The sequence below is a fragment of the Eschrichtius robustus genome, chromosome 1, assembly GCF_028021215.1.
Source record: "Eschrichtius robustus isolate mEscRob2 chromosome 1, mEscRob2.pri, whole genome shotgun sequence".
NCBI lineage: Eukaryota > Metazoa > Chordata > Mammalia > Artiodactyla > Eschrichtiidae > Eschrichtius > Eschrichtius robustus.
Window position 1 is genome coordinate 91,735,848 of NC_090824.1, and position 26,658 is coordinate 91,762,505.

Here is a 26,658-nt window from a genome sequence, read left to right on the forward strand (position 1 = left end):
CTTCAACATTTAGCCAGGCCACTTACCACTCTGCCTTAGCCTTTACTTCTCACTCATGTGGAGCCTGACGGTCAGCCAGAGGTGAAAGCTTAGTGTCTTCTCAGGCATTTTCTGAACACGTATCCAGACCTGGGCATGCACTTGGGTTTCTTGACTCCCCAGTATACACTGGAGCTTTTAAAAGCTCTTATGCCCCACATATCTTATTTTCTAACTTCCTTCCAAGGCTTTTTGGGCCTGTCCTATTATCCCTTCCCACAGACTGCTGTATCCAATCCTTTTGCCTTTAAGTACATTAAGCAAAAGCCTCCCAGGAGCTGCCCCAGCCCTGGGAACTCTCTGGGTTAGACAAAACAAAGGCAAGCCCTTGTTCTGACCCTTGAGGGAGCCACCAGACAAAGTGGAAAATACTACCATAATTCTTTGAGAATAAGGTACATATTTCCTCTGGCACTAGCAACCTGCACCAAGAGTGCAACTGCCATCTTCATGGCTGCCACCAATTTGGAGAGTGAGGGATGGTAAGTGAATGAAAACACTACAGTACATTCTTACTACAATGTGGCAGCTTCTTTCTTCCTTTAGTTTTCCCCTAGTTGTAATTTTTTTTTTTTACTAGGTCCTGGAGTTCTGCAAAGGTTGATTCTGACAGTTTTTGCAAGTTTATTAGTTGTTTTTGTGGAGTTCTCCCTTGACTTCCTCCTCTGCCATATTTAGTGATGTCAGTACTGAACTGAAAATTTTAATCTACTGCATTTTGTACTTAAATTTAAAACTTAGAGCTTAAGCATATTTAGTACAGGTGAGGAAATAAAATGAATCAGGCAGCTGCTAAAGGCCCAATTCAATGTTCTTCTGTAGAAAAGTGTGCAATGGTTACTATTAATCAATAGGAAGGGCTGGGCTCCTTTTTCAGTTTAATGCTTTGCCTGACCTATCAAAGCTACTCTTGTTTTATTGACTGATGTTCTTAAAGTCTATCTGAAGCCTCTGCTGGCTCTGCAAACTGAAATCCCCAAAGTGTTCAGAACTACAGAGAAAGAAGGTATTTTCTTCCTGAGTTCTCTTCTCAAAATGAGGGGTGGGAAGTACTAGGTAATTATAGTGCCTGCTTGGTCAACTGAGTTTGGACTTGGACACCTGAGTCTAGGTAGAGTGAGAGCATATTTGTTGGCTCCAGCGATCAGCTTGAGAGTAAAAAAGACTGGCTTATTTAAATCACTCAGAATCTGGGTCCTAATTGGCCAGAAAAGAATCTTTCCTGCCCTTCTCTCTTCTTCCCCTTTTACTATTTCTGTGTGTTTTTCCCCCACAACTTGCCCTTGATTTGTGGCCCTTAGCCTTATACATAGACAGAGAGGTGGTCATGTAAGTGGTATAGTTAGAGTATAGCCAGGAATGCAGCATCTAAAAGACTACTAAAGTGGGATTTCCCTGGCGGCCCAGTGGTTAAGACTCCACGCTGCCACTGCAGGTGGAGTGGGTTCAATCCCTGGTCGGGGAACTGAGATTCTACATGCTGCGTGGCATTCCCCCAAAAATTTTAAAAATAAAAATAAAAGAGTACTAAAGCTTGAAATTCTGTGATTTAAAATGTATTACTTTGAACTACCAGTTCAAGATGGCAGGCTGCACATACTGTCCACCTTCTCAAAAATCCCATACAAATTTCATAAAGTATACATATAACAAAGAATAAATCCACACCTGTGCTAGAACATAGTGAATTGCTAGGAGTGGACCAAGAACACTGGGGAATGTTTGAATGATATAAAGAAAATGGGATTTGGTGGTATAGAAACCAAACTGATAAAAAATCTGCAGCACAACTCTAGAGGAGAGACTGCTGAAGTGTTAGATCCTGACAAAACACTTTAATAACTTTAAGTTCAAAGTCAGCTGTGCTTACAGTAGAATAAGGCTAAAGTTCAACTGAGTATTAATTGAGAGGTTGGCAGAGATGGACCAGTTCTTGGCTCTGTGTAAACCGGCTTTGTGTTAGTGCCAGGTATAGCTGGCAAGAGCCTCTCTCTAAACAATGCAGGAATATGCTCTCAGTGTAGGAGTGAAAGCTGGAGAGAGAACAGGACAGTGTTCCTGGTAACTTCAAATTCTTACAACAGATGTGGGACCTTCACACACAGAAGGGATGTTTATCTGTTGGCACATTCCATCTGATTCATTTAAATCTGCCATTGCACTAACTTCTTATATGCCAAAGAGACCCACAGAACTGCAATATTAATAGATCTAGGCTTTCATTTATAAAATGGATATTTAAGAATCATCAGAAATTTTGAGTAATACCCACAACATGAAAGAGAAATCTCAAGCTACACCAGCAGAACAAATAACCAGAACAAAGAAACAAGAGTTACTACCAGAAACAAAAGAGAACTAAAAAAAATTTTAATCTACATCTCAATAGAGATTAAAGAGAACAACTTCATCCTGGAATATTTGAGAAGGGAATAACTAAACAACAAGAAAGCAGTCTTGGAAGCTGAAAACATGATTGCCTTCTAGCCAAAAATAGCTCTGAGAAAGGACTGAATATCAGAATGAATGCAGCCAAAACTGAATTAGTGGATTAGAATATCAAATTTAAGAATGCTCCTAGAATGTAAAGGGGTGGGGGAGGGAGAGAGAGGGAGAAGCTTTAAAGAAAAATTACGAGACAAAGATGTTAGATGTAGTAGATTTAATGTCCATCTAATATGAAGTCTAAAGGAAGAAAACAGAAGATAAAAAGGAAGAAATAACCAATAAAGTTAAATAAAAATTATCTGAGCTAAATAATGTTTTGATTGTTTAGGCTAAAAAGATCACTTAATACTGAGAAATACTGAAAAGAGGAATAAACTTAGAGCCATCTTGCTAAAAATTTGTGAATTTCCAAATAAAGAGAAAATCCTACAAGTTTCTAGAGGGAAATAAACTCATTCCTAAAGGAAGTGAGAATCAACCTGTCACTGGATTTCTCATCCATAACACTAAATGCAAATAATGGAAAATGTCTATAAAGTACTGAGAGGGAAAGGTTTGGAACTGAAAGTTCTAAACCTACACAAGCTATCATTCAAATGCTAGGACAAAATAGGGTTACTACTACTGGAAGTGAAATTATTCCAATGGAATATACTCCCTGTTCAGACTTTCTTTAAAAATTACTTGAAGATATACATTTTAAGTTCCATTTCTGGCAAAACTGTGAATCATTTATCCTGGAAAACCTACCACTATAGAACATCTAGAAATGCCAGTTAAGCTGTAACAAACATCCTTTGTAATGCATACTTGAGTGTGAAAGAAAGTAAAAAGAAATTCCAAAGAATACAGATTGGAAAGCAGTGAGATGGGCTGGAGTTACTGAGAGCTGTATCTGCACTGAGACCTTCTGTGTATCTCAGGAAAACCCAGATTTAACAATCTTTAGACCCACACCAAGTATGTAGTTGGACCTGAGAACCTTGAATAAAGGTAAAACATTTGAAGAGCTACATCCTCAGTGAAGGAGTAGCAAAGAGAAAAAAAACAAAACAAAACTTAACTATCTTGATCTGGGGTCTGAGTGATAAACAAGAGTGTCCCTAGAGAATTCTTAACCACAAGCTTGCCCTCATACAGGGTTAGGCTTAAAATTTACAATCCCTTTATGATCTAGAGACTTGAAACCAATAATATTAACATAAAATAGTGGAGGTTGGTAGTAATCTGGATCTCCAAGCAGAAGTAAACACAGATATTCTCTGTAGGGACTCACCTCTAATATAGGCAAAGTATAAAATAGAAGAGATTTATAAACCGAATTACACTAAAATTAAGAACTTCTGTTCATGGGAAGACACTATAATAGGGGTGAAAAGACAAGCCATATACTGAGAGGTGGGAGAAGATATTTACAACACAACCAAAATAGAACTAGTATCTGGGATATATAGACAACTACTCTGAATCAATAAGAGGACAAACAACTCATTAGAAAAAAATGAACAAAAGACTTAAATGGACACTTCTCTTAACAAAAGAGGATCCACAAATACGTGAAAAAACGTTCAACTGCATTAGTAATCACAAAAATGCAAATTAAAGTTATATTGAGGTACCATTACACACCTGCTGGTTTGGCAAAAAATAGAAAATTTGACAATAATATGTGTTAGTGAGGATATGGAACAACCAAAATTTTCATCCTCTGCTAGTACAGTGTAAATTGCTACATTTATTTTGGCAAACCGTTTGGTATTATCTAGTAAAGGTAAAGAGTTACATATCCCATGATCTAGCAATGCTATTTCTAGGTACAGATCCTTGAGAAATGCTTACACATGTTCACAAAGAGACACAAACAAGAATGTTATTAATAGCATTGAGCATTTTTTACAGATTGAAGGTCTGTGTCAACCCTGTGCTGTGCAAGTCTATCAGTGCCATTTTTCCAAAAGCATTTGCTCACTTTGTGTCTCTGTGTCACATTTTGATAATTCTTGTAATATTTCAAACTTTCAAGTTATTATATTAATTATATGAGATATTACATATTATTATATTTATTATTATATAATTAAATATATAATTATATATTATTATTCTATTTATTATCACAGATAATATGTTATCTATGATTAGGGATCTTTGATGTTACTATTGTAATTGTTCTGAGGCCCCACAGATCACACTCACATAAAACAGGGAACTTAATCGATAAAGGTTGTTTGTGTTCTGATTGCTACACAGATGGGTCATTCCTTTGTCTCTCTCCCTTTCCCTGGGCCTCCCTATTCCCTGAGACATAACAATATTGACATTTGGCTGACTAATAACCCTACAATGACCTCTAAGTGTTCAAGTGAAAGGAAGAGTCACATGTCTCTCACCTCAAATCAAAAGCTAGAAATGATTAAGCTTGGTGAGGAAGGCATGTCAAAAGCCAAGATAGGCCAAAAGCTAGGCCTCTTGTGCCAGTTAGCCAAGTTGTGAATGCAAAGAATATGTTCTTGAAGGAAATTAAAAGTGCTACTCCAATAAGCATGTGAATAGTAAGAAAGTGAAACAGCCTTATTGTTGATAATGGAGAAAGCTTTAGTGCTCTGGATAGAAGATCAAACCAGCTACAACGTTCCCTTAAGTCAAAGCTTAATCTAGAGCAAGGCCCTAATTCTCTTCCTATGAAGGCTTACAGAGGTGAGGAAGCTGCAGAAGAAAAGTTTGAATCTAGCCAAAGTTGATTCATGAGGTTTAAGGAACCATCTCCATAACATAAAATTCAAGGTGAAGTAGCAAGTGCTGATGTAGAAGATGCATCAAGTTATCCACAAGATCTAGCTAAGATCATTGGTGAAGGTGACTACACTAAACAACAGATTCTCAATGTAGATAAAACAGCCTTATATTGGAAGAAGATGCCATCTAGAACTTTCATAGCTAGAGAGGAGTAGTCAATGGTTGGCTTCTAAGCTTCAAAGGCCAGGCTGACTCTCTTGCTAAGGGCTAATGCAACTGATAACTTTAAGTTGAAGCCAGTGCTCATTTACCATTCTGAAAATCCTAGGGCCCTTAAGATTTACATTAAATCTACTCTGCCTGTGTTCTATAAACAAAGCCTAGATGACAACACATCTGTTGACAACATGGTTTACTGAATATTTTAAGTCCACTGTTGAGACCTACTGCTCAGAAAAAGATTCCTTTCAAAATATCATTGACAATTCATCTGATCACTCAAGAACTCTGATCGAGATGTACAATGAGATTCATGCTGTTTTCATGCCTGCTAACATGACATCCATTCTGCAGCCCATGGATCAAGGAGTAATTTCGACTTTCAAGTCTTACCATTTAAGAAATACATTTTGTAAGGCTATAGCTGCCTTAGATAGTGATTCCTCTGATGGATCTGGGCAAAGTAGATTGAAAGCCTTCTGGAAAGGATTCACCATTCTAGATACCATTAAGAACATTCATGATTCGTGGGAAGAGGTCAAAATATCAACATACACAGGAGTTTGGAAGAAGTTGATTCCAACCTGCATGGATGACTTTGAGGGGTTCAAAACTTCAGTGGAGGAAGTACCTGCAGATGTGGTGGAAACAGCAAGAGAACTAGAATCGGAAGTGGAGCCTAAAGATGTGACTGAATTGCTGCAATCTCATGATGAAACTTTAATAGATGAAGAGTTGCTTGTTATGGATGAGGAAAAAAGTGGTTTCTTGAGATAAAATCTACTCCTGGTGAAGATGCTGTGAAGAGTGTTGATATGACAACAAAGGGTTTAGAATATTACATAAAATTAGTTGATAAAGCATTGGCAAGGTTTGAGAGGACTGACTCCAATTTTGAAAGAAGTTCTACTGTGGGTAAAATGCTATCAAACAGCATTGCATTCTAAAGAGAAATCATTCATGAAAGGAAGAGTCAATCGATGCAGAAAACTTCATTGTTGTCTTATTCTAAGAAACTGCCATAGCCACCCCAGCCTTCAGCAACCACCACCCTGATCAGCTGTCAACATCAAGGCAAGACTCTCCACTAGCAAAAAGATTACCACTCACTGAAGGCTCAGATGATGGTTAGCATATTTTAGCAATAAAGTATTTTTTAACTAAGGTATGTGCATTTTTTAGACACCATGTTATTGCACATGTAATAGACTACAGTAATAACTTTTATATGCACTGGAAAACCAAAAATTTTGTGTTACTCACTTTACTGTGATATTCACTTTATTGTGGTGGTATGGAACCCAACCTGCAACATCTCCAAGGTATGTCTGTATATAACATTTTTTCACCAAAGAACATGAGCGGGAATGTTCTTAGCAACACTATTTATAATAGCTCCACACTGGTAATTACCTAAAAGTCTATCAACAGTAGAATGGAGAAATAAATTATGGTATATTTACACAATGGATACTATACAGCAACGAGGATGAATGGACCACAACTATATAGAACAATATGAATAAATTGCACAAATATAATGTTGACCAAAGAAGCCAACAACAAAAGAGTATATATTGCATGGCTGCATTTATATAAAATTCAAAAACAGGCAAAACTAATGTATAGTGTTGGAAGTCAGGATGGGGGTCAGCCTTGATGAGGGATAGTGACTTGAAGCAGGCGTATGGGGAGCTTCTGGGATGCTGAAAATGTTTCTTGATTGGGGTGATGATTACACAGATGTGTTCATTTTGTAAAAAGTTATTGGGCTGTACACTTATGATTCTGCATTTTTCTGTATAAATGTTATTTCTGTAATGTGTTTTTTAAAAAGGATGGGTGGAGGGCCTGGATGATATTATGGTTGGTGATATTATGCCATTGACTGAGGAATCTTGACTGATCTTCCAATTCTTTGCATATGACTTCCAGAAAACAAAAAAACCCAAAAAGGTAATAACTAGTAGAACAGAAGTTGGAAGTAAAACTTTCAACTGAAACACAGAGAAAGTGGGTGAAAGAAGTGATGTACAATGAAATACATTTCTTTGATTCAGTACTCTTTCTTCTTCTGCCTTGGTTCTCTATTAAAGTTTAATAATGTTGGGAGTAGTAATAAACTATGATGTTAGATAACAATGAATTTATTGATCACTTTCAAAGAAGAGATTATGGTGCTTTTACTCTGACTGCACCAATTCTCAGCTCCTTTAGGAATAGAGCCCACTATCCTGGAATGCTGAAATGGGCAATAAGAAAGAAAAACTCATTTTAGCTGTTCTTTTCCAAAGGTATCTTCCAACCCCTCCGTCAACATTGACCCAGACAACTACGTTGAAGTGAATGATTTCATCACTCAGATACCCTCTAAAGCGCAGATACAAGATATTACTATGGAGTTACACTGCCCACTGTGTAATGATTGGTTTCGTGATCCACTGATGCTAAGCTGTGGCCACAACTTCTGTCAGTCTTGTATCCAAAACTTTTGGAAGCAGCAAGCAAAAGAAACATTCTGTCCTGAGTGTAAGATGCTATGTCAATACAGCAACTGTACATTTAACCTTGTACTGGAGAAGCTGGTAGAGAAGATTAAGAAGCTACCCCTACTCAAGGGCCATCCACAGTGCCCAGAGCATGGAGAGAACCTGAAACTATTCAGTAAGCCAGACGGGAAACTGATATGCTTTCAATGCAAAGATGCTCGATTGTCTGTGGGGCAGTCTAAAGAATTCCTGCAGATCTCTGATGCTGTCCATTTCTTCACGGTGGGTGAGCCCTGGGTCTTGAGCAATCTTGAGCAATTCCTTAGTAAGGCTGGGAAAAATCTTTTGTTGGACTTCTTCTCTCTTCCAATACCACCCCTTTATTCAGATGATTACTAGAAAGCTCAGAGTGCTCAGAAAATACAACATATCTTGCAAAGTTCTTTTTCTATAGTTGCCAATTATAGGAAAGCAGTGAAGGAGCTCTGGTCTACTCCCTCAGTCAATCAAATATTTACCCAAACCCTGCCACGACAGCATTCTACTAGATACTGTACAGAATATGGACATATAAGATACTGCTTTTGTTATAAAAGTCTTGAAATTTAGTCAAGTTTAAAATGAATAAAACCACCAAAGCAATATAAGATAGTCTACTGTTGTGAGCTAAATTTTTGTCACATTTGTAATTCACAAACGTTTAGAATTTCAGAGGAGATTAGAGAAAACTGAAACAGTCAGGAGAGGCATGGTGAAAGAAAGTTTGAACTGGAAAATTATTTGAATTTGGATGGGCAGAAGGAAGAAATGAGTGTTTTAAGTGAGAACAATGCAAGTAAAAGTATAGATAGTGAGAACAGTGTAACTAGAGTAGAAAATATATAGAGCTCTGTTATCTTCTTCAAACCCCTGAAGTTAGCTAATAAGAGGATAAAACTAAGTTTTTCTGCTGCTTGTAATTTTCCTCACAATTTTTGGAAGAGACAGGAATTACGATACAGGGTAAAGGAAACTTTTGTAGCAAGAGCTTCCTTTTTTTTCCCCTGACACCCTGGGGCTTTGGGGGAGATGTCCCTTATGGCCCTTTATCTCTCAATTACCATGGGTTAATTCTATATGGTATTCCCAGGAGGAGCTTACCATCCATCAGGGTCAACTGGAGGCAACCCTGAAGGAACTTCAGTCCCTGAGGAACATGCAGAAAGATGCTATTGCTGCTCACAAGGTGAGGAGCAGGGTAGAGGGGTTATGAGATACAACCGGAATATACCCTCCTTGTAACTTCAGCTATGTGGGTGGAAAGGTACCTTTACATACCAGGCACCTTTGAACCAAGGTCTCTCAGATTGCTGGCTTTTCTCATCTGATTTGATCTTTCCTAGCTTCCCTAAAACTAAATAAAACTATTGCTTATACTTTCAACTTCACAGGAGCTTAATGGTTAAGAGACTTGGCAAATCAGTTCCTAGGTTGGGGGAATAAACTGGGAGTTCTGTTTCTTCATTAATTATTCTATAGAGGGGTGTCTTCTCTGGCATTTGGCATCTGGAAGAAGAAATATGTACAATGAGGGAAAGAAGAAGGATAGATGGAAATGATGTCTCAAGAGGATCTTGTTCTTGTTGTAAGAGCTCCTAGTTCAGCTATTACAGTCAACATTCATTCATTCAACAAATATTTATTGAGTGGGTGAGGTATTATACTAGACACTATATTCCTACCATGGTGGGAGATAGATGTTAATTAAACAATCCCGCCAATAACAATAAAACAACAACTGTGGTAACTACTATAAATGAAAATATAGGGTATATTAGAGCATATAAATGGAGAACCTAATCTAGACTGGGTGTTCTTTGAAGAAGCCACTTATTAAAAATTGAGAATTGAACGGATAAGTGTTATCCTTAGCCAAGTGAACTGGGTGAGGTGAATATGAAGGAAATTGCCTGGAAAATGTTCTGTGAAGAGGAAAGAGCATATGGAAAATTTCTGAAACAGGAAGTTAGTTGCTATGTTAAACAGAGAGAAGGCCAATTAGGCTGGATCATGGTAAGCAAGATGAGACTGAAAAGGCAGATATGGGGCCAATCATGTAGGCCCTTGTAGATAATGTTAGGAATTTTGAACTTCATCCTGTGAATAATGAGAAGTCATTAAAGGGTTTAAATAGGACATGGCTTCATCTCATTTTGAAAGCATCAGTCTGGTGGCTGTGTGGAGTATGGATTGGAGAAAGACAATGACAAGGATGATAGTTAGCAGAGGGCTGTGGCAGTGATCCCAGAGAATGATGATGGCTTGGACTAGAAAGGCAGTAGAGATCAAAAGAAATAAATAGCTTCAGCATATGCTTTGGAAATAAAAATTACCTGCATGTGGTGATTGATTAGATGTGAGAGGTGAGTGATGATATCAAATAGACAGTTGGATATAGGAATCTGGAGCTCAGAAGTTGCTCTAGGATGAAAATAAGAAGTCAGCATATAGATTGTATTTAAAGTTGTGAGAGGAGAGGCTATTACCTAGAAAGAGAGTGTAGAATGAGAAGGGGAAAGAGCCCAGGGCAGAATATCAAATAATCTAATATTTAGAGCTTGGTTAGAGGAGACAGAACCAACAAATAAGACTGAGAGATAGTGGTGAAATAGGTAAAAGGAAAAATGGAAAAGTCTGACCTAGAGGACAGTGAGAGTTAAGACTATTTTAAGAGTGCAATTATAATGATTGACCATAGAATGTAAGCTGGATAATAGGGGACATGAAGAGAGAAAAGTTGATGAATGGAAATGAAGGGGTCAATGAACAGGAAGTTTCAATGAGACCCAATAATTGTTGCAATAGGGGTACCTGAGTAAGTGAGCATAAAAAGCAATTTTAGAGATGGTACAATTGCTGGGGATGATAAAATCCTCAATGTGACTAAAAGAACTAGTAGATAAAGGTAAAAATCACTAGAAATGATGATGAGGAACTGAGAAGCCAGGATGTCAGATGGCATACCCATGAGGATGTTGAGGTCACCTAAGAAAAGAGATTCCAGTGTAGCAGTTATCAATTTCAGTGCTTCAGACATTGCCCATCTCTTGCTTCTTCTATATTGTCCTGGCAGCAGGAATGGCATCTCCCCCAGTTCTGACTTCTTAAAAAAGGACAGTTCTTCCAGCCTCATATGGACCCAGTCTAACAGCATCACTTGGTAGATATTGGTTTGTACTTCTGGATAAAAGGGAATTATCATTCATTTAAAAATGTTTGATTAACCCCATGGTCTTATTTAATATGGCATTGGTTCCCACCTCAGTACTGCAATAGGAACCTAGGATGACTTTTGACTATTTCATGCTGAACTATTAAACTAGCTGGGAAAGACAGAGTAAGTCTCCCAAAGGGCTCCTTTTAGTACAGTTGAATGTTGATACTCAGCCATTTGCATGCATTTTCCTGTTATAGTATTTCCCAAGTGTGTGAGTGTTAGTGGTGTGGGCCCCCATCCCCAAGTGTTAATCTCAGTAATTACCATTGTGATAATCATGGAGTTTTCCAGGAAAACAAGTTACATCTGCAGCAACACATCTCCTTGGAGTTTCTAAAGCTGCATCAGTTCCTGCACAGCAAAGAAAAGGACGCTTTAAATGAGCTCCGAGAAGAGGGGAAAGCCTTGAATGAGGAGATGGAGCTGAATCTGAGCCACATTCAAGAACAGTGCCTCCTAGCCAAGGAGATGTTGGTGAGCATCCAGGCACGGATGGAACAGCAGAACTCCTTCGACTTTCTCAAAGTGAGACTCCATACCAACATGACTATGGGTACAATAGAGGGGGAAAGAGGGTTGGAAAGGATGTAGAAGCAGATTTTCCCCTCCAGGAGGGTAAAAAAACTGCTGTAGTGCTTTTAAGATTCCTTGGGAGAAAAGCAGGAGGCTGCTTTTACCTTATACTCAGTTTTAAGCTTTACTTTCACACTCTTAGAAAAGAAGATAATAAAATGCCATTAAAACCAGCATGTTTTAATATTTCTCCATAAAGAAATTTGAAGCTTTATTTCTCAAAAGTAAGAATGTTGCCACCTAAGTTGTATCTTTTACTGGCTCTCAGCAATCATAAATTGACCTGTTTGAAAAGCTGTTGGTCAATTTCTGCTTCCTCGGGCTTCACCTCTAAAGTGGCATTGGTTACTACCTCAGTGCTCAGAAGCTTTATTAGCCAGAGTAAGGAAAAGTGGCCTTGGGGTTGGAATACCTATTGTGTTTTTCTCCTGAGACTATGTGGCAGTGTAGGTAAAAACAGTTTAACCTTAATTTCTTTCTTGTTCCCTGTAAAAGCGAACTCTAGAAAATCAGAGCAAAGTAAGCCAGTTTATCCTGGGATAGATGAAGGATGAAGATCAGAAAAGGCATATGGAGGATGAGAGGAGTTGGTGGCAATGGGATGGGGACCATCTGCATAGGAGCGCAGTTTTGACCATCAAATTCTGGTGGTGGCCTGTATGACCAAAGAAATTTCTGGAGCTGATGAACAGGCATCTAACCTTTCTATTTCTCCTTTCCTCTCCTAGGACATCACACCTCTCTTGGATAGGTAAGTGTTTCCGTGTGGTATTAATACCCTTCCTTCAGTCCCTGGAGGATGTCTAAGAATAAATGATTTATGTCCCCTGCAGCTTGCAGCAAGGAATGAGGGTGCTGACACCCAGAGAGCTTATCTCCAGAAAGCTGAACCCAGGCCTGTTCAGAGGTCCCATCCAGTATATGATGTGGAGGGAAATGCAGTCCACTCTCTCTCCAGGTATCAGTGGATAGTAGTTATTTGTTCCTGGGGCTCTCACTTTATGTTTCATCTGTGGGACGTCTTCTGTGGCCCTAAATAGTAGGTTAGCGTCTGGACAGAGGGAGGGGTGAAGTTTAGCCAAAAGAAGGCTAGTTGGTACGACTGAATTTCTTCTCTTACCGTCATCTAAGAATTTATGACTTTGTACTGGTAAACAGAGTCTGATGTCCGAATTACTTCTCAGCCTACGATTTTGTTGGATTGTTCTATCAAATGTGACAACCAATATTTTAATGTTTTTCTAAAACAGTTATGTAAGTCCCTAAGGCATCTCTGCCCTGGAGGAGGAGGTTACTGTACATACTCATCATGTGTATGAATACAGTTCCTCTTGTGCTTGATGTTCGTAACATGGAGTATCTCATCTTAGAGGAGACTGTTTAGAGATCTTAAGTGCTTCAAAAGAAAACCAATTATTTCAATAGATGTGCCTAATAAGAACACTAAGTTTTTGTCATCCTGCAGATACCAAAAAACTGAGCAGGACAAAAGAACACAAATGACATTTCAAGAACATAAAATAAAGTTCTAAATAAAAATCGTTACAGAAATAAAGCTCTAAATAAAGTTTTTTCTGGACTTCATATAGACTCTATTATTTGTAGTTACTGATTTAATGAAAATCACAAATCTATCCTTGTTAATTTTTCCAGGTAACTGACATTGAAAAAAATCAGTACTGAGGTATAATTAACACAGAATAAAATTCACCAATTGTAAAGTACAACTTGATGAGTTTGACAAATGTATACACTTATGTAAACATCTCCAAAATCAAGATATAGAAAATTTCTGTCATCCCAGCAAGTTCCCGCATACCCCTTTGCAGTCAATCCTTTTCTTCTAGCCTCAGCCACTGACACTCACTGATCTACTTTATTTCACTTTAGTTGTCTTTTCTAAAACCTCATATAAGTGGAACCATACATTATGTAGTCTTTTCTGTTTGGCTTTTTTCACTTAGCAAAATGCTTTTTGAGATTCACCTATGTTGTTGCATGTATCAATCACTGTATTTTATGGATACATCACAATTTGCTTAGTCATTCACCAACTGATGGACATTTGGGTAGTTTCTAGTTTATGGCTAGTATGAATAAACTTGCCTGAACATTTGTTTACAAATCTTTGTGTTTTAATTTCTTTAGGGTAAATATCTAGTGATGGGATTGCTAGGTTGTATGTTAGGTATATGCTTAACTATAAGAAACTATCACATTTTTTTCTTAAGTGGTGGTACCATCTTAATTGCCACCTCCAGTGGATGAGAGTCCCGGTTTCTCCAAATCCTTGCTAAAACTTGATAATGTCGATCTTTTTGATTTTTTTTAACTCCATCAAAAAAGATACTTTATTGAAGTTCCCAAAACAAATTTGAGAAGTTATGCTGGGTTTAAATTGAAAAAGGCCAAGTTAAAATATGGAAATAAAGTTTTCATTTGGTGGAAGCTGAAACTAATGTATACATTCTAATCAAAGATCTATCCCATGTGACATTTTTCAAGTTTTTAAGAGTCTACCAGGCCAAACCCTTCACTGCCTTTACTGCTTTTGCTTTGCTTTCTGCCTTTTCTTTCTTTCGCTTTGCCTTCAGCTTTTTTTTTTCCCCCCCTTTGGCCTCTGGTTCATCCATACGGAGTACTGTCCACGCTGATCCAGAAGACTCTTTTTGTTTCTCTTAATATCAATCTCCATTTTTATGTCATTTTTTTCATCTTTCACTACATATTGGGTTTTCTCTTGATAATGTTTGGATACCACCACAGTTTTATTTTACCTTATTTTTTTGAAAGATATATTCCCTCATATAGAATTCTGGGTTAATGGACTTCTTTTCACTAATATAAAAAGTCACTCCATTGTTTTCTCACTTGTATAGTTTCTGATGAGATGTCTATTATCATTTTTATATTCATTTCTCTGTATGTACTATCTTCTTTTCTCCTTGTAAGATTTACTTTTTTTGTCACTTGTTTCCACCAGTTTGATTATGCTGGGTCTTGGTGTGTTTTCTTTTTATTTATTTAGTTTGTGGTTCATTGAGTTTCTTGGATCAATGGGTTTATTGTTTTCACCAAGTTTGTGAAAATGTCAGCTATTATTTCTTCAAGAGTTTTTTTTACCTATCCACCTTTTCTTCTCTCCTTCTGGAACTCTAATTTTACATATGTTAGACCACCTAAAATTGTCTCACTTGTCATTGATGTTCAGCATTTTTTAGCCTTTTTTCTTTCTGTGCTTCATTCTGAATAGCTTCTATTGCTATTCAGGTTCTCTCATCTTTTCATCTGCACTGTCTAATCTTCTGTTAATCCTGTACAAGATGTTTTTCATTTCAGATACATTTCATTTCTTCAAAAAGTTGGGTCTTTTTATATCTTCAGTTTCTCTCCTTACCATGTTCTTGTTTCATCTACATTCTCATGCAAGTGGAAGATATATATAATAGCTGTTTTAATGTCTTTGTCTGCTAATTCCACCACTATTGTAATTTCTAACATGTTGTTATTGCTTGAGTTTTCTTGAGACTGTAGGTCATATTTTCCTGCTGCTTTGCATGGCCGGTATTTTTTAAAATTTTTAATTGACTTAATTTTTTTAGAATACTTTTAGATTTACAGAAAAATTGAAAAGATAGTACAGAGAGTTCTTGTATACCTCATTCCTAGTTTATATTATTATTATCTTATATTTAGTGTGATACATGATTTATAATTAATGAATCAATACTAATACATTACTATTAACTAAAGTCAATAGTTTCTTTAGATTTCCTTGTTTTTTTACCTAATGTCATTTTTCTATTCCAGGATCCCATTTAAGGTTCCACATTACATTTAGTTGTCATGTTTCTTTAAGCTCTTCTTGGCTGTGACAGTTTCTCAGACTTTCCTTGTTTTTTGATGACTTTGACAGTTTTGAGGAATACTGGTCATGTATTTTGTAGGATGCCACATTATTGCAATTTGTCTGATGATTTTCTCATGATAAGACCAGCGTTATTGAGTTATTGAGTAATGAGTAATGAGTTATTGAGAGGAAGACCACAGAGTTAAAGTGCCATTCTCATCACGTCATATCAAGCATCCATACTGTCAACATAATTTACGACTGTTGATGTTGGCTTTAATCACCTAGCTGAGGTAGTGTTTGTCAAGTTTCTCCACTGTAAAGTTATTCCCCCCTCCCTTTTCCATACTGTATACTTTGGAAGCAAGTTACTACGTGCAGCCCACACTTAAGGAGTGGGTAGTTATGCTCCCTCCTCCTCGAGGGTGGAGTATCTACATAAATTATTTGGAATTCTGCATGGGAGATTTGTCTCTTCTGGCTGTCAAACATGATCAGTTTTACACGGCTATTTGCTGAATTTTGTTGTAATCCTTTAAGCTCTATGGATTTAACTTTGGCATTTAGTGAAGTTATTTGAAATAACTTTGTTCCTTTTGACACTCTAAGCTTTGCTGAGCCTTTAAGCTTTGTTAGAGTGGTTCAAGAGCAGCCTTTAATCTAGGGTTAACTTTGCCAATTTTCTAAGGTATTAACCTTCTGAGTACTCTGTCTGATGTTCTACATACTATAACATTTTTCCATTCTGGCTGACAGGATTGAAAACTATTCCCAGTCTTGTGTGAGCTCTAGAAATTATTAGGCCTACTGCTTTCTGGAGATTTTCTCTCTGGACTTTATGAGTTTCACTGCACGCATGTGGCAATATTCAGCCACAGCCTTGAGGGAATCCCTCTGTAGATGTTTGAAAGTCTATGTACCCTCCTCTGTGTTACTCTACCCTGCGAATTCTAGCTGTCTCAGGATCACAGTGTTTTTCTTCTTGTATTCTTTGCCTGTAAAATCAAATCTCACTTTTAGCAATCATTTAAAGCACAAACTGATTTTTTTCTTTTTGGTATAATTTTACATTTAAGAAAATCAAATGGGATTTATTTAATAGATGGCTATTTTAATAATAATGCACCATGGTCAAACCTTGGTAAAATATACTTTATATTCCTTATTTCTAGGCCTTTGCTTATTCTGCAGATTCATATTTTCTTCTTTCCTGCCTTATAAATGAGGCTGTTGCTTTAGGATAGGGGCTGATACTTTTTCTGTAAAGGGTCAGACAGTAAATATTTTAGGCTTTGTGGGCTGTTTGGTCTTTGTTGAAAGTACTTAACTATGCCACTGCAGTGAAAAAGCAACCATGGACAATATGGCTATTCATGTATTCCAGTGTAGGGAATTGTTTAACTTAAAATATTTTAATATATTTCCTTTAGTTTTGTGTGTATTAGTAAAATATCACCAAAGTTCACTCATTCATTCAACACACTCTTCTAGAGGGCCTACTACATGCTAAGCATTAAGTTGGGCTCCAAGGATATGGAAATAAAAGACATAGTTTCTGCTCCTCAGGAAAGGCTAGAAGACCAAGTTAGACTCTGTAGCAACCCTCTAGGTGAAAAATTATTAAGATGTAAGCCAGAGGCATGGGAATGGGAATGGAAAATAAAGAATAGATTCTGGAGACAGAATTCCTGGAGCTGAAATATACAGGACAGTAACTGGTGGTAAGGATGTCAAGGATGGAAATACAGGAGATGCAGATTTTGGAGGGTGCTGATGAGTTCAGTTTTGGCCATGTTGTGTTGACCTACAGGACAACTAAGTGAATATATTCAAATGGGTAATTATTCTAACTGGAGCTTAGGAGGGAGGCCAGGGCTGGAATAATCAATATAGAGTCGGGGTAGCTGAAGCTATTCATGTAAATGAGATTTCCTAAGGAAAATGAGAACATACAGTCAAAGAGAGAGCATGTTATAGAGAATAACAACAGATGAAGGTCAATGAAGCCTCAGAAGAGACTGAGGAATTCTGGCAACAGAAGTAAAAGAAAAACCAGGAAATGAAGTCCACATGGAATCTAAAACAAAGAGACTGTCAAAGAGAAGGGAATGGTCATTCATGCCAAATGCGCAGATCAATTTAGAAAATGACTGGAAAAGAGATATTTTAAACAACAACTGGTGACTTTGGCAAGGCCAATTTCAAAAGAGTGGAATGAGTAGAAGTTATTGTGTAGGGTTCAGGAGTAATTTGGAAAGAGGCAGTAATGAAGTGAATAGATCACTCATTTGAGAAGTTTCACTAAGAAGGGAAGATGTATGAATGGAAAACATGCTGAAGGGAAGCAGCCTGTAGAAAGGCAGAAATCAACAGTATAAGAAAGGGAATAATTGGTGGAAGTAGGGAAGAGTGAGAGCTACAGCAGAGAGAGGTATTGACTTTCCACAGTTTCCTCTGAAACTGGAGAGGAGATAAAGATGGTAGAAGTGAACAATTCTGTGGGGTGGGGTTTGCAGTATGAGTGGGAAGAATTGAGGGATTCCTATAAGATGTACTGTAGCTTCTCTGTGAAACAGGAGATGAAGTCTTCTGCCTGGGAGTGAGGAGGGAAGTGGTGGAATAGGGGTTTGAGGTGGGAGTTGAAGGTTTGAAATTGCTGTTGTGAGGAATTGGAGAGGATTTGATTTGGGAAATATAAGAGTTCTGGGCAGTGCTGATGGCCAAGTATGGAGTGGAAATAATGAATTTGTAGTGGTACCTGTATGCACAATTTTGTGATTTTCCTCCTGCAATGGTCAGGAATTGGGGTGTTAATTTGAATAGTTGAATAAATCCAAGGTTGGAGAGTTGCATGGCAGATGCTGCAGAAATAGCGTAAGAGGATATAAGTGTTGAGGCTATTGGCAACAAAGCTATCACTGCTAACTGTTTAGGGAAGGATTTTAAGCCAGGAAGCAAAGAGAGATAATAAAGAGAGATAGGGGACTTGAGATGTTAATGAAGTCAAGTAATGGTTGTAGGGAGAGATGAGGGTGAGAAAGCTCAAAAAATAAAGAGTATGGCATATCTGAATTGAAGATTTTAGAGAATGACTAGTTCCTGATGACTACAAGATCCAGAATATAGTCATTGATATGGACAGCTTAGATGTAACGGAGTCAAAAGTCACCAGCAGTAAAGTCAAGGACATGCAAGAATAGAAGAGTAGCTATATCTAAAAGATAGTAAAATCACTTGAGATGATGGGCTGGATTTGGGGTAGAGAAGTAAGGTTAACCCAAAGTGCAGGGGGTATAACCAGGAACTTTGTATATAATAGCATCAAATAGAGATAGAGGGAAATATGAAATGGAATGACAAGAGCCTCAAATGAAGAGTGATTTTTTTACATGAGGATGAGGAGTAGAGTATGCGTCTGGAAGTAGCAGTGGTGGCAACCTGATCTCTGGCATCTGAATTTAGAAAATGAGTAGCCTCATGAACTTCTGGAAGCTGTTTTTTAGTTAGTTTGTTTGTTTTTTGGAAGAACCAGCCAGATTTATGTTAAATTAAGGAGGTGATGAGAGAATTCTGTAAACTGAGGATGCAGGAGAGATAATTAGGGAGGTAGTTCTAAAGGGCAGAGTGGAAAGGGTTGGGTGGGAACAGTGGAAGGATGGGTGAAGGCAGAGGAGGTAAAGAACAGAAGGGTGGGGATAAAAGTACAGTAGAGAATAAATCATTAGAGGAGTCTACATTCTGGGCGTTTATGCCAAGGATAACAGGAATATGAAGCATGGTGAAATTAATTAGTGTCAAGGTTTCAAATGGAACTCTAATTGAAGTTCATTTATTTGTTTAACAAATAGTTACTTGAATACCTAGGAACAGTTCCAAATTTTGAAGATATATGAGGAAACAAAACAGATATGGTCCCTACCCTTCTAGAGACTACACTCCAACGGAAGAGACAATGAACAAGTAAATAATTTCACATAGTGATAACTATTGTGAAGAAAACAAAGCATGGTATACTCAGTAAATAATTATTCATGAGAGAAAATAAAGCAAGATAAGAGTACAAACAGTGATAGACAGATGAACATGCTATTTTAGATAGAATGGCCAGAGAAAACCTCTCTGAGCAAACAGTCCCCTCTCCCTATGTTTTACTGTGGACATTTCTAAACATACTGAAAAGTTTAAAGACTTTTACAATGAACACTCCTACACCTACCTAGATTCTATCATTAACATTTTATTGAACTTGCATGAATAAAGGCCTGAATGATGTGAAGGAGTGAACATATGGGGAAAGAGTGTTTAGGGACAAGGTTAGAAAGTGTAAAGTCTCTGAAGTAGGAATGAGCTTAGTATGTTCAAGGAAGAGCCAAAAGGCAAAGGTGGTTGGACCAAACTAAATGGGGCGAAGGGGTGGTAAGTGGTGGGAAATGAGGTCAGAGAAGTGGGTAAATCATGTATGTCTTGTTTTCTCTGTAAGGACTCTGGACTTTACCTTGGGTGATGGGAAGCATAAGAGCATTGTGAGCAGGAGAACTGGATGATCTCATTCGTGTTATGGGCAGAATAGGCTGCAAAAAGGCAAGAGTGGAAACAGAACAGTTAAAAAGCTATTGCAGTAGTTCCAAGCCAGTGGTATTTGTGGAAGTTATCTGTCTATATATATTCGGAGTAGGCTCAGAATATATTTTAAATGTGGAGCTGACAGAACTTACTGTTGGATTGAACATGGCATAAGAAGAAAGGGGATGCAAAGCTGACTCCCAGGAATCCTCAAAGCCAGGGCCAGCTGAGCTAGCTGGAGGTGTCAGAGGTTTGGTGATGAGAGCAGACTGCGGTTCTTAAAAGGTTGGCAGGAATTCTTTATGATACCTCCAAAGAAATCCTAGTTCTCACACTGGAAAAAGTAACAACCCAAAGTGGATGAGGATCTGTGTGAGAGAGAAGATTCAGCCTATATGGGAAATTTTCAGGATTCTTCGAAGCCTCTTGTTAGAAAGAAAAAATCCTTGGGATGATGGAAAAGATTCAGGCTTTTCTGAGAAGAGAGAGATAGACTGGATTGATCTTGCTTCCAAGTATAAGTAAATCCATTAACAACAAATGTATGCATATTTGTATCTGTGTCCATGATGTGAACACACAATAGTTTTTGTGTTTCCTGTATCAAATTTTGTGCCAAGGTTCAATGATCGCACATCTAGAATTTGTCACCTTCTTGCTGATATGCTTCCAATCTCTCTTCATTTAGAAATTCTTTTTTATACTGCTGCCCATTGATTTGTCTAAACCAATACTTGTCAAATTACCTGTGATAAAGGACCAGTTTTTAAAACTGATATGTTTGTAGAATATGATATAAATTAATTACTTGAAAAAGTGGAATTAAAATAACAAAGTGCAAGCCCAGTTTTTTAACAAAATCAACTGACAAAATTACTCTGTCAGAATTCTATGAAAGTTTCTAAGAGCTTACTCTCAATTCTGTACTATCCTGTCACAGACTGGCAATCACACAGTTTGTGAACCACATTCTGATTATCAGTGGCATCAACCATTCCAGACCTCAAAAGTTCCAGGGTCTATTAAACCAAATGTAAACTTATCACCATTGTCCTCTAAATTCTGTGCCAGTTAGCTCAGTCTCACCTGCTTCTAACGGTCAAGCCCTTATCTTCTCTCTCATGCAAGCTACTGTTTTTAACTCATTCCTTTTTTGCCTTTTTTTTACCCAAAGCATCCTGATACAGCTCATAGATGTTACATCAAAACTAAAATGCTTATTGCCCTTAGAAAGCTTTCCTAGGACCCACTTACCTAATCTTTACCCTTTCAGCATTTGTATTTTCTTATATTTATTAGTACAGATTTACCTTATTTGCATTTTTTATTAGAGTATAATAATTGCTTCAGAGTAAAGTCTGATTTTTACCACAAATATAAAAATGTCTAGAATATAGCCACATGGATATCAAAACAATATAAAGTATATAAGTAATTACCTGCCTGTCTAAGAGTATATGGCATGGGGAGATAAAGCACTGGTGTCTATGTAAATACTATCTATGGGAACCTGCATTCATCCCTTTTCCCCCATGCCCTGCTTTCTCTTATTTTCTTACTAGGCCTGTCTCCATTAACTCTGGACCCTAAAACTGCTCACCCAAATCTAGTGCTCTCCAAACACCGAACAAGTGTATGGCATGGTGACATTAAGCAGGTAATGCCTGATGATCCAGAGAGGTTTGACTCAAGTGTGGCTGTGCTGGGCTCAAAAGGCTTCACATCTGGAAGGTGGTACTGGGAAGTAGAAGTAGCAAAGAAGACAAAATGGACAGTTGGAGTCGTCAGAGAATCCATCCTTCGGAAGGGCAGCTGTCCTCTAACTCCTGAGCAAGGATTCTGGCTTTTAAGACTACGGAACCAAACTGATCTAAAGGCTCTGGATTTGCCTTCCTGTAGTCTGAAACTGACTAACAACCTCAACAAGGTGGGCATATACCTGGATTATGAGGGAGGGCAGGTATCCTTCTACAATGCTAAAACTATGACCCACATTTACACCTTCAGTAGCACCTTCATGGAGAAACTTTATCCCTACTTCTGCCCTTGCCTTAATGATGGTGGAGAGAATAAAGAACCATTGCATATCTTACATCCACAGTAATTTGTCATACTATTGTAGAAATTCAGAGCATTATTAAAGAGGTATTGAAATAGTTTACCAGTCTCACTGGTTTCTCTTCCCAAGTTATGGGGAACTCTGGAATAAAGAGGATTCACAAATTGAATTCTGTTCTCACTGTTCTAAGTGGATTTCACTGGAGCTTTTCAAGATGTCATTCTAACTCTCTGGGGTCAACTATGACACAGGAGCCATTCTCATGAGCATGATCATCATCCTATTGTAACTGGAGCAAAATGCAGCTTGAGTTTGTGATGCTCAGGAACCCTTTTCAAAAGTGCTCAGAAATTCTATCATACTGTCCTTCTTCTCCAACATAATGACTCAATAGATTAACTTTTAGATGTGTGCTCTTCTTCCTATTTAATTATCTTTTAATATACATTTTGCAACACATTTATTTTCTGGAACTTGTTACTGTAATTAAAAAAAAACAAAAAACTGTTCCAGAGATTTAAAGAATAAAATGTTCTGGGCTAGTTTATAATCTTGTCTTGAATTCTCTCAAGATACTTTTTAGTCCAGCGAATCTCTGACTCTTTCTCAGTCCCTTTTTCTTGCTTTACCTACCTATGGAGCACTTGTTTTTCTGTATTCAAATACATTTAAGTATTTCCATTTACTTTTGACTATATCCTTTTAGTCATTCCTGCCTATAATTTAAATACCCGTATATTTCATCTTCTCCTCTCCAATATATTCATCCTCTAGCTTGTTCCTTCTTTCTAAGCCTAAACTTCTTAGGCTTATTGATCTCAGCAGTACCCTTGATGAACCATCCCTATGTCCTTTCCTTTGGAAGTCCCATCTAACTGGGCTTCATGCTCTATATCTGACAGGTTTTTTGGGAGAGATGGGGGGCAGGGGTGCAGTACTTAGGACCTGCAGCATGGCCCTCTAAAATTACAATTAGCACAGCTCTTTGGGCAGGATAAAAGCCCTCTATCCTATCTGTCATAGTGGGAAGGATACATACAACTACAGGTAATATTCGTATAGTGTTGGTATATACAATATACATACATTTATAGCCACTGATTTGGGCAAACAGCCATGACATGTTATAGCTACATTTAAGAAATTACCTTTTTTAAAAAAAAATGAATTCATTTTAACTGGAATGTAATAAGGACCTATTTTGTGCCTGGAGCCTTGCTAGATGTTTCAAAGGATATAAAAGAAGCATAAAAAAAAAAGAAAGGTTCATCTAGGGGGATATAAAAGAAATTCAGGTGCCTGGACCCCACCTAAGACCAATTAAATAAAAATCTCTAGCAGATGGGGCCTAGGCATTCGTAGTTTGTAAAAGCTTACTAACGTGTGGCTAGGGTAGGGAACCACTGAACTAAAGGAACATGATTTCTCTCCTTTTATAATCTTTAAAAAAAATTCAAACGTAGAGGAAAAATTACATATTTATATGATAAACTCCCATATACTCTCCACCTACATTACCAGTTATTAACATTTTGCTACATTTTCTTAGTCTCTCTCCCCCACATCCACTCCATATGATTTTGTGTGTGAGTATAATTATTACTAATGTTATTTTTGCTGAACTACTTTAGATTAAGTTGCAGGCATTATAATTCTTATTCCTAAATACATCAGCAAGTATCTTCTAAGAACCAAGGTATTCTCTTACATAATCACAGCACTAAACTATCAAATTCAGAAAATTTAACATCAACACAATACTACTTACTAGCTAATATATAGTCCATATAAATAAGTAAATAATTCTAATGGTGGGATTATTAGGCACTGTAAAATTTCAAGTAATGTAACAAAGAATTTGGGAGAAAGAAGAGGGTCTAGCTAAGTCATATACAGAATTCTAGATAATTGATATCTAAAGTCTGTCCTTGGGGACAGACAAGTGCTAAAGAGTTCAAAGAAAGGGGAGGTCAATATTCATCAGAATAGGAGAAAATTCTAAGGAAAAGATTGATTAAGTTGGACATAATGAAAGATGAGTAGCAATGAATATAAATTCTAATCTAGATTTGGAAAATATACTTCTTAAAAATGAATGTTTTGTAGTGATGGTTGCATAGCTATATATATATACTAGAAATAAATGGACTGTAAACTTATAATGGGCAACTTTTTGAAATGTAAATTATACCACAATAAAGCTGTGTTTAAAAAAAGGGAAAGAAAAAATGAATGTTTTATTCAGATCACCAGGGGAATTAGAACAGGCCACAGGTGTATACATATTTTCCACTATCTGTAGGAGTCAATCTTAATACCTTTTCTGATATACTACCTCAGCTCTCCAGTAGTTGTCTTAACACAGATGACACAAATTTTCCCACAGTTTTCCCAGATAATTGGTTATTTTTATAATTGGTTATTCTATACTGAGTAATTTGAACAATCCCTCTACTTGGAACTCAGACTATAATTAAAGGCAGGAATTCGGGACTTCCCTGGTGGCGTGGTGGTTAAGAATCCGCCTGCCAGTGCAGGGGACATGGGTCCGATCCCTGGTCCAGGAAGATCCCACATGCCGCAGAACAACTGAGCCTGTGCACCACAACTACTGAGCCTGCGCTCTAGAGCCCGTGAACCACAAGACCCCGCTCGCCGCAACTAGAGAAAGCCCACGTGCAGCAAAGAAGACCCAACGCAGCCATAAATAAATAAATAAATAAAATAACATTTTAAAAAAGGCAGGAATTCTTCTAACGAGTATGAATTATGAAACACCAATATGGGATTTCCCTGCTAGAAATAGACTCTGAATAGTATTCACTAAGAAGCATGACTGGGGCTACCTTATATACTGTTTTCTCTCAGGCCACAGGAGATGAGGCTGATAGTAACCAAAAAATGAAGTAGGGCTTCCCTGGTGGTGCAGTGGTTGAGAATCTGCCTGCCAATGCAGGGGACACGGGTTCGAGCCCTGGTCTGGGAAGATCCCACATGCCGCGGAGCAACTGGGCCCCTGAGCCATAACTACTGAGCCTGCACGTCTGGAGCTCGTGCTCCACAACAAGAGAGGCCGCGACAGTGAGAGGCCCGCGCACCGCGATGAAGAGTGGCCCCCGCTCACCGCAGCTAGAGAAAGCCCTTGCACAGAAACGAAGACCCAACACAGCCAAATAAATAAGTAAATAAATAGCATTCCCTTAAAAAAAAAAAAAAAAATGAAGTAGAGGATAAAGAGGCCCCAGTCAGTGTGTTGGGATTCACTGCGGTGAGAACCTCAAAAGGAAAATGCCTTGTAAAATACATTCAGAAGCATGTATGTAATGTATATGTACAGTTTGGAGAATAATACGAAGAAACAAACACTCATTAATTCACCATCTAGCTTTGGAAATAGAACAGTATCAAAACCTTTGAAGGCCCCTGTGTATCTCTCCCAGCCCTGAGGTAATCACTATTCTACATTTTGTGTCTGGATTTTTCTTTTTTGCAAATAATTCATAGGTATGTTTTTCCAACAAATGTATTGTTTAGTTTTTTCTATTCTACATATGTACATATTCCTAGAAAGTATAGTTTCATTATGTCTGTTCTTTCAACTTTAAATGAATGGAATCATGTTGTACGCCTTCCTTAGCTTTTTTAAAATTCAACTTATGTTGTATTCCAGTGTATGAAAATTCAACAATTTAAACATCCAAACTACTGTTAATAGGTAAGTAGTTGTTTCTAGTTGTTTTATTTTTTTAATTGTTGCTGGTGCTATTGCTAAAAGCAACAATGTTGCCATAAACATTATTGGATATGTGACCTGGTAAATGGGAGCAAGAATTCTCTAGGTTTACACCTGATAAGCACTGGTACACAAGGTATGCACATCTTCAAGTAAGTAATGCTGAACAGTTGGTCAACTCTATTGTGCCAATTTACACTGCCACCAGCAGTGGGAGTTCCCATTAATCTATGTCTTTGCCAAGTCAGTTTTTATCAGTAAGGTGAGTACACATAATGGTATCTCCTGGTTTTAGTTTGCATTTCCCTAATTACCACTGTGATTGAGCATCTTTTCATAATTTTATTAACCATTTAAGTTTCCTCTTCTGTGAAATGCCTATACAGATGTTTGCCCAATTTTGCATCAGATTGTCTCTTATTGATTCATGGGGTTACTTATATGTTCTGGATACCAACCCTTTGTTGGTTATTTGCACTGCAAATATCTTCTCCTATGGCTTAATACTTGTGTCTCATTTACAAAAAAAATCCTTCTCAGAGGTCAGAGAGATATTCTCCTGTGTTTTATTCTACATGTTTTAAAGTTCTGCCTTTTATGTTTCAATGCTTAATTGTTCAATCAACTAAAAGTAACAAGTATAAATTTGCATGCACCTAACAACATAATTTCAATGTAGATAAAGCAGTAATT

The 26,658-nt window shown here is 37.5% G+C and overlaps 1 protein-coding gene across 1 annotated transcript; it reads left to right on the forward strand.

Annotated features, from left to right (window-relative positions):
• Positions 1-7,739: 7,739 nt before the first annotated feature.
• Positions 7,740-22,277, forward strand: TRIM69 (tripartite motif containing 69). Its single transcript, XM_068535780.1, has 6 exons — positions 7,740-8,213; positions 9,061-9,156; positions 11,479-11,712; positions 12,489-12,511; positions 12,594-12,718; positions 21,736-22,277. The coding sequence occupies exons 1-6, from the start codon at positions 7,839-7,841 to the stop codon at positions 22,275-22,277; spliced, it is 1,395 nt and encodes a 464-aa protein (XP_068391881.1). The 5' UTR covers positions 7,740-7,838.
• Positions 22,278-26,658: the final 4,381 nt, after the last annotated feature.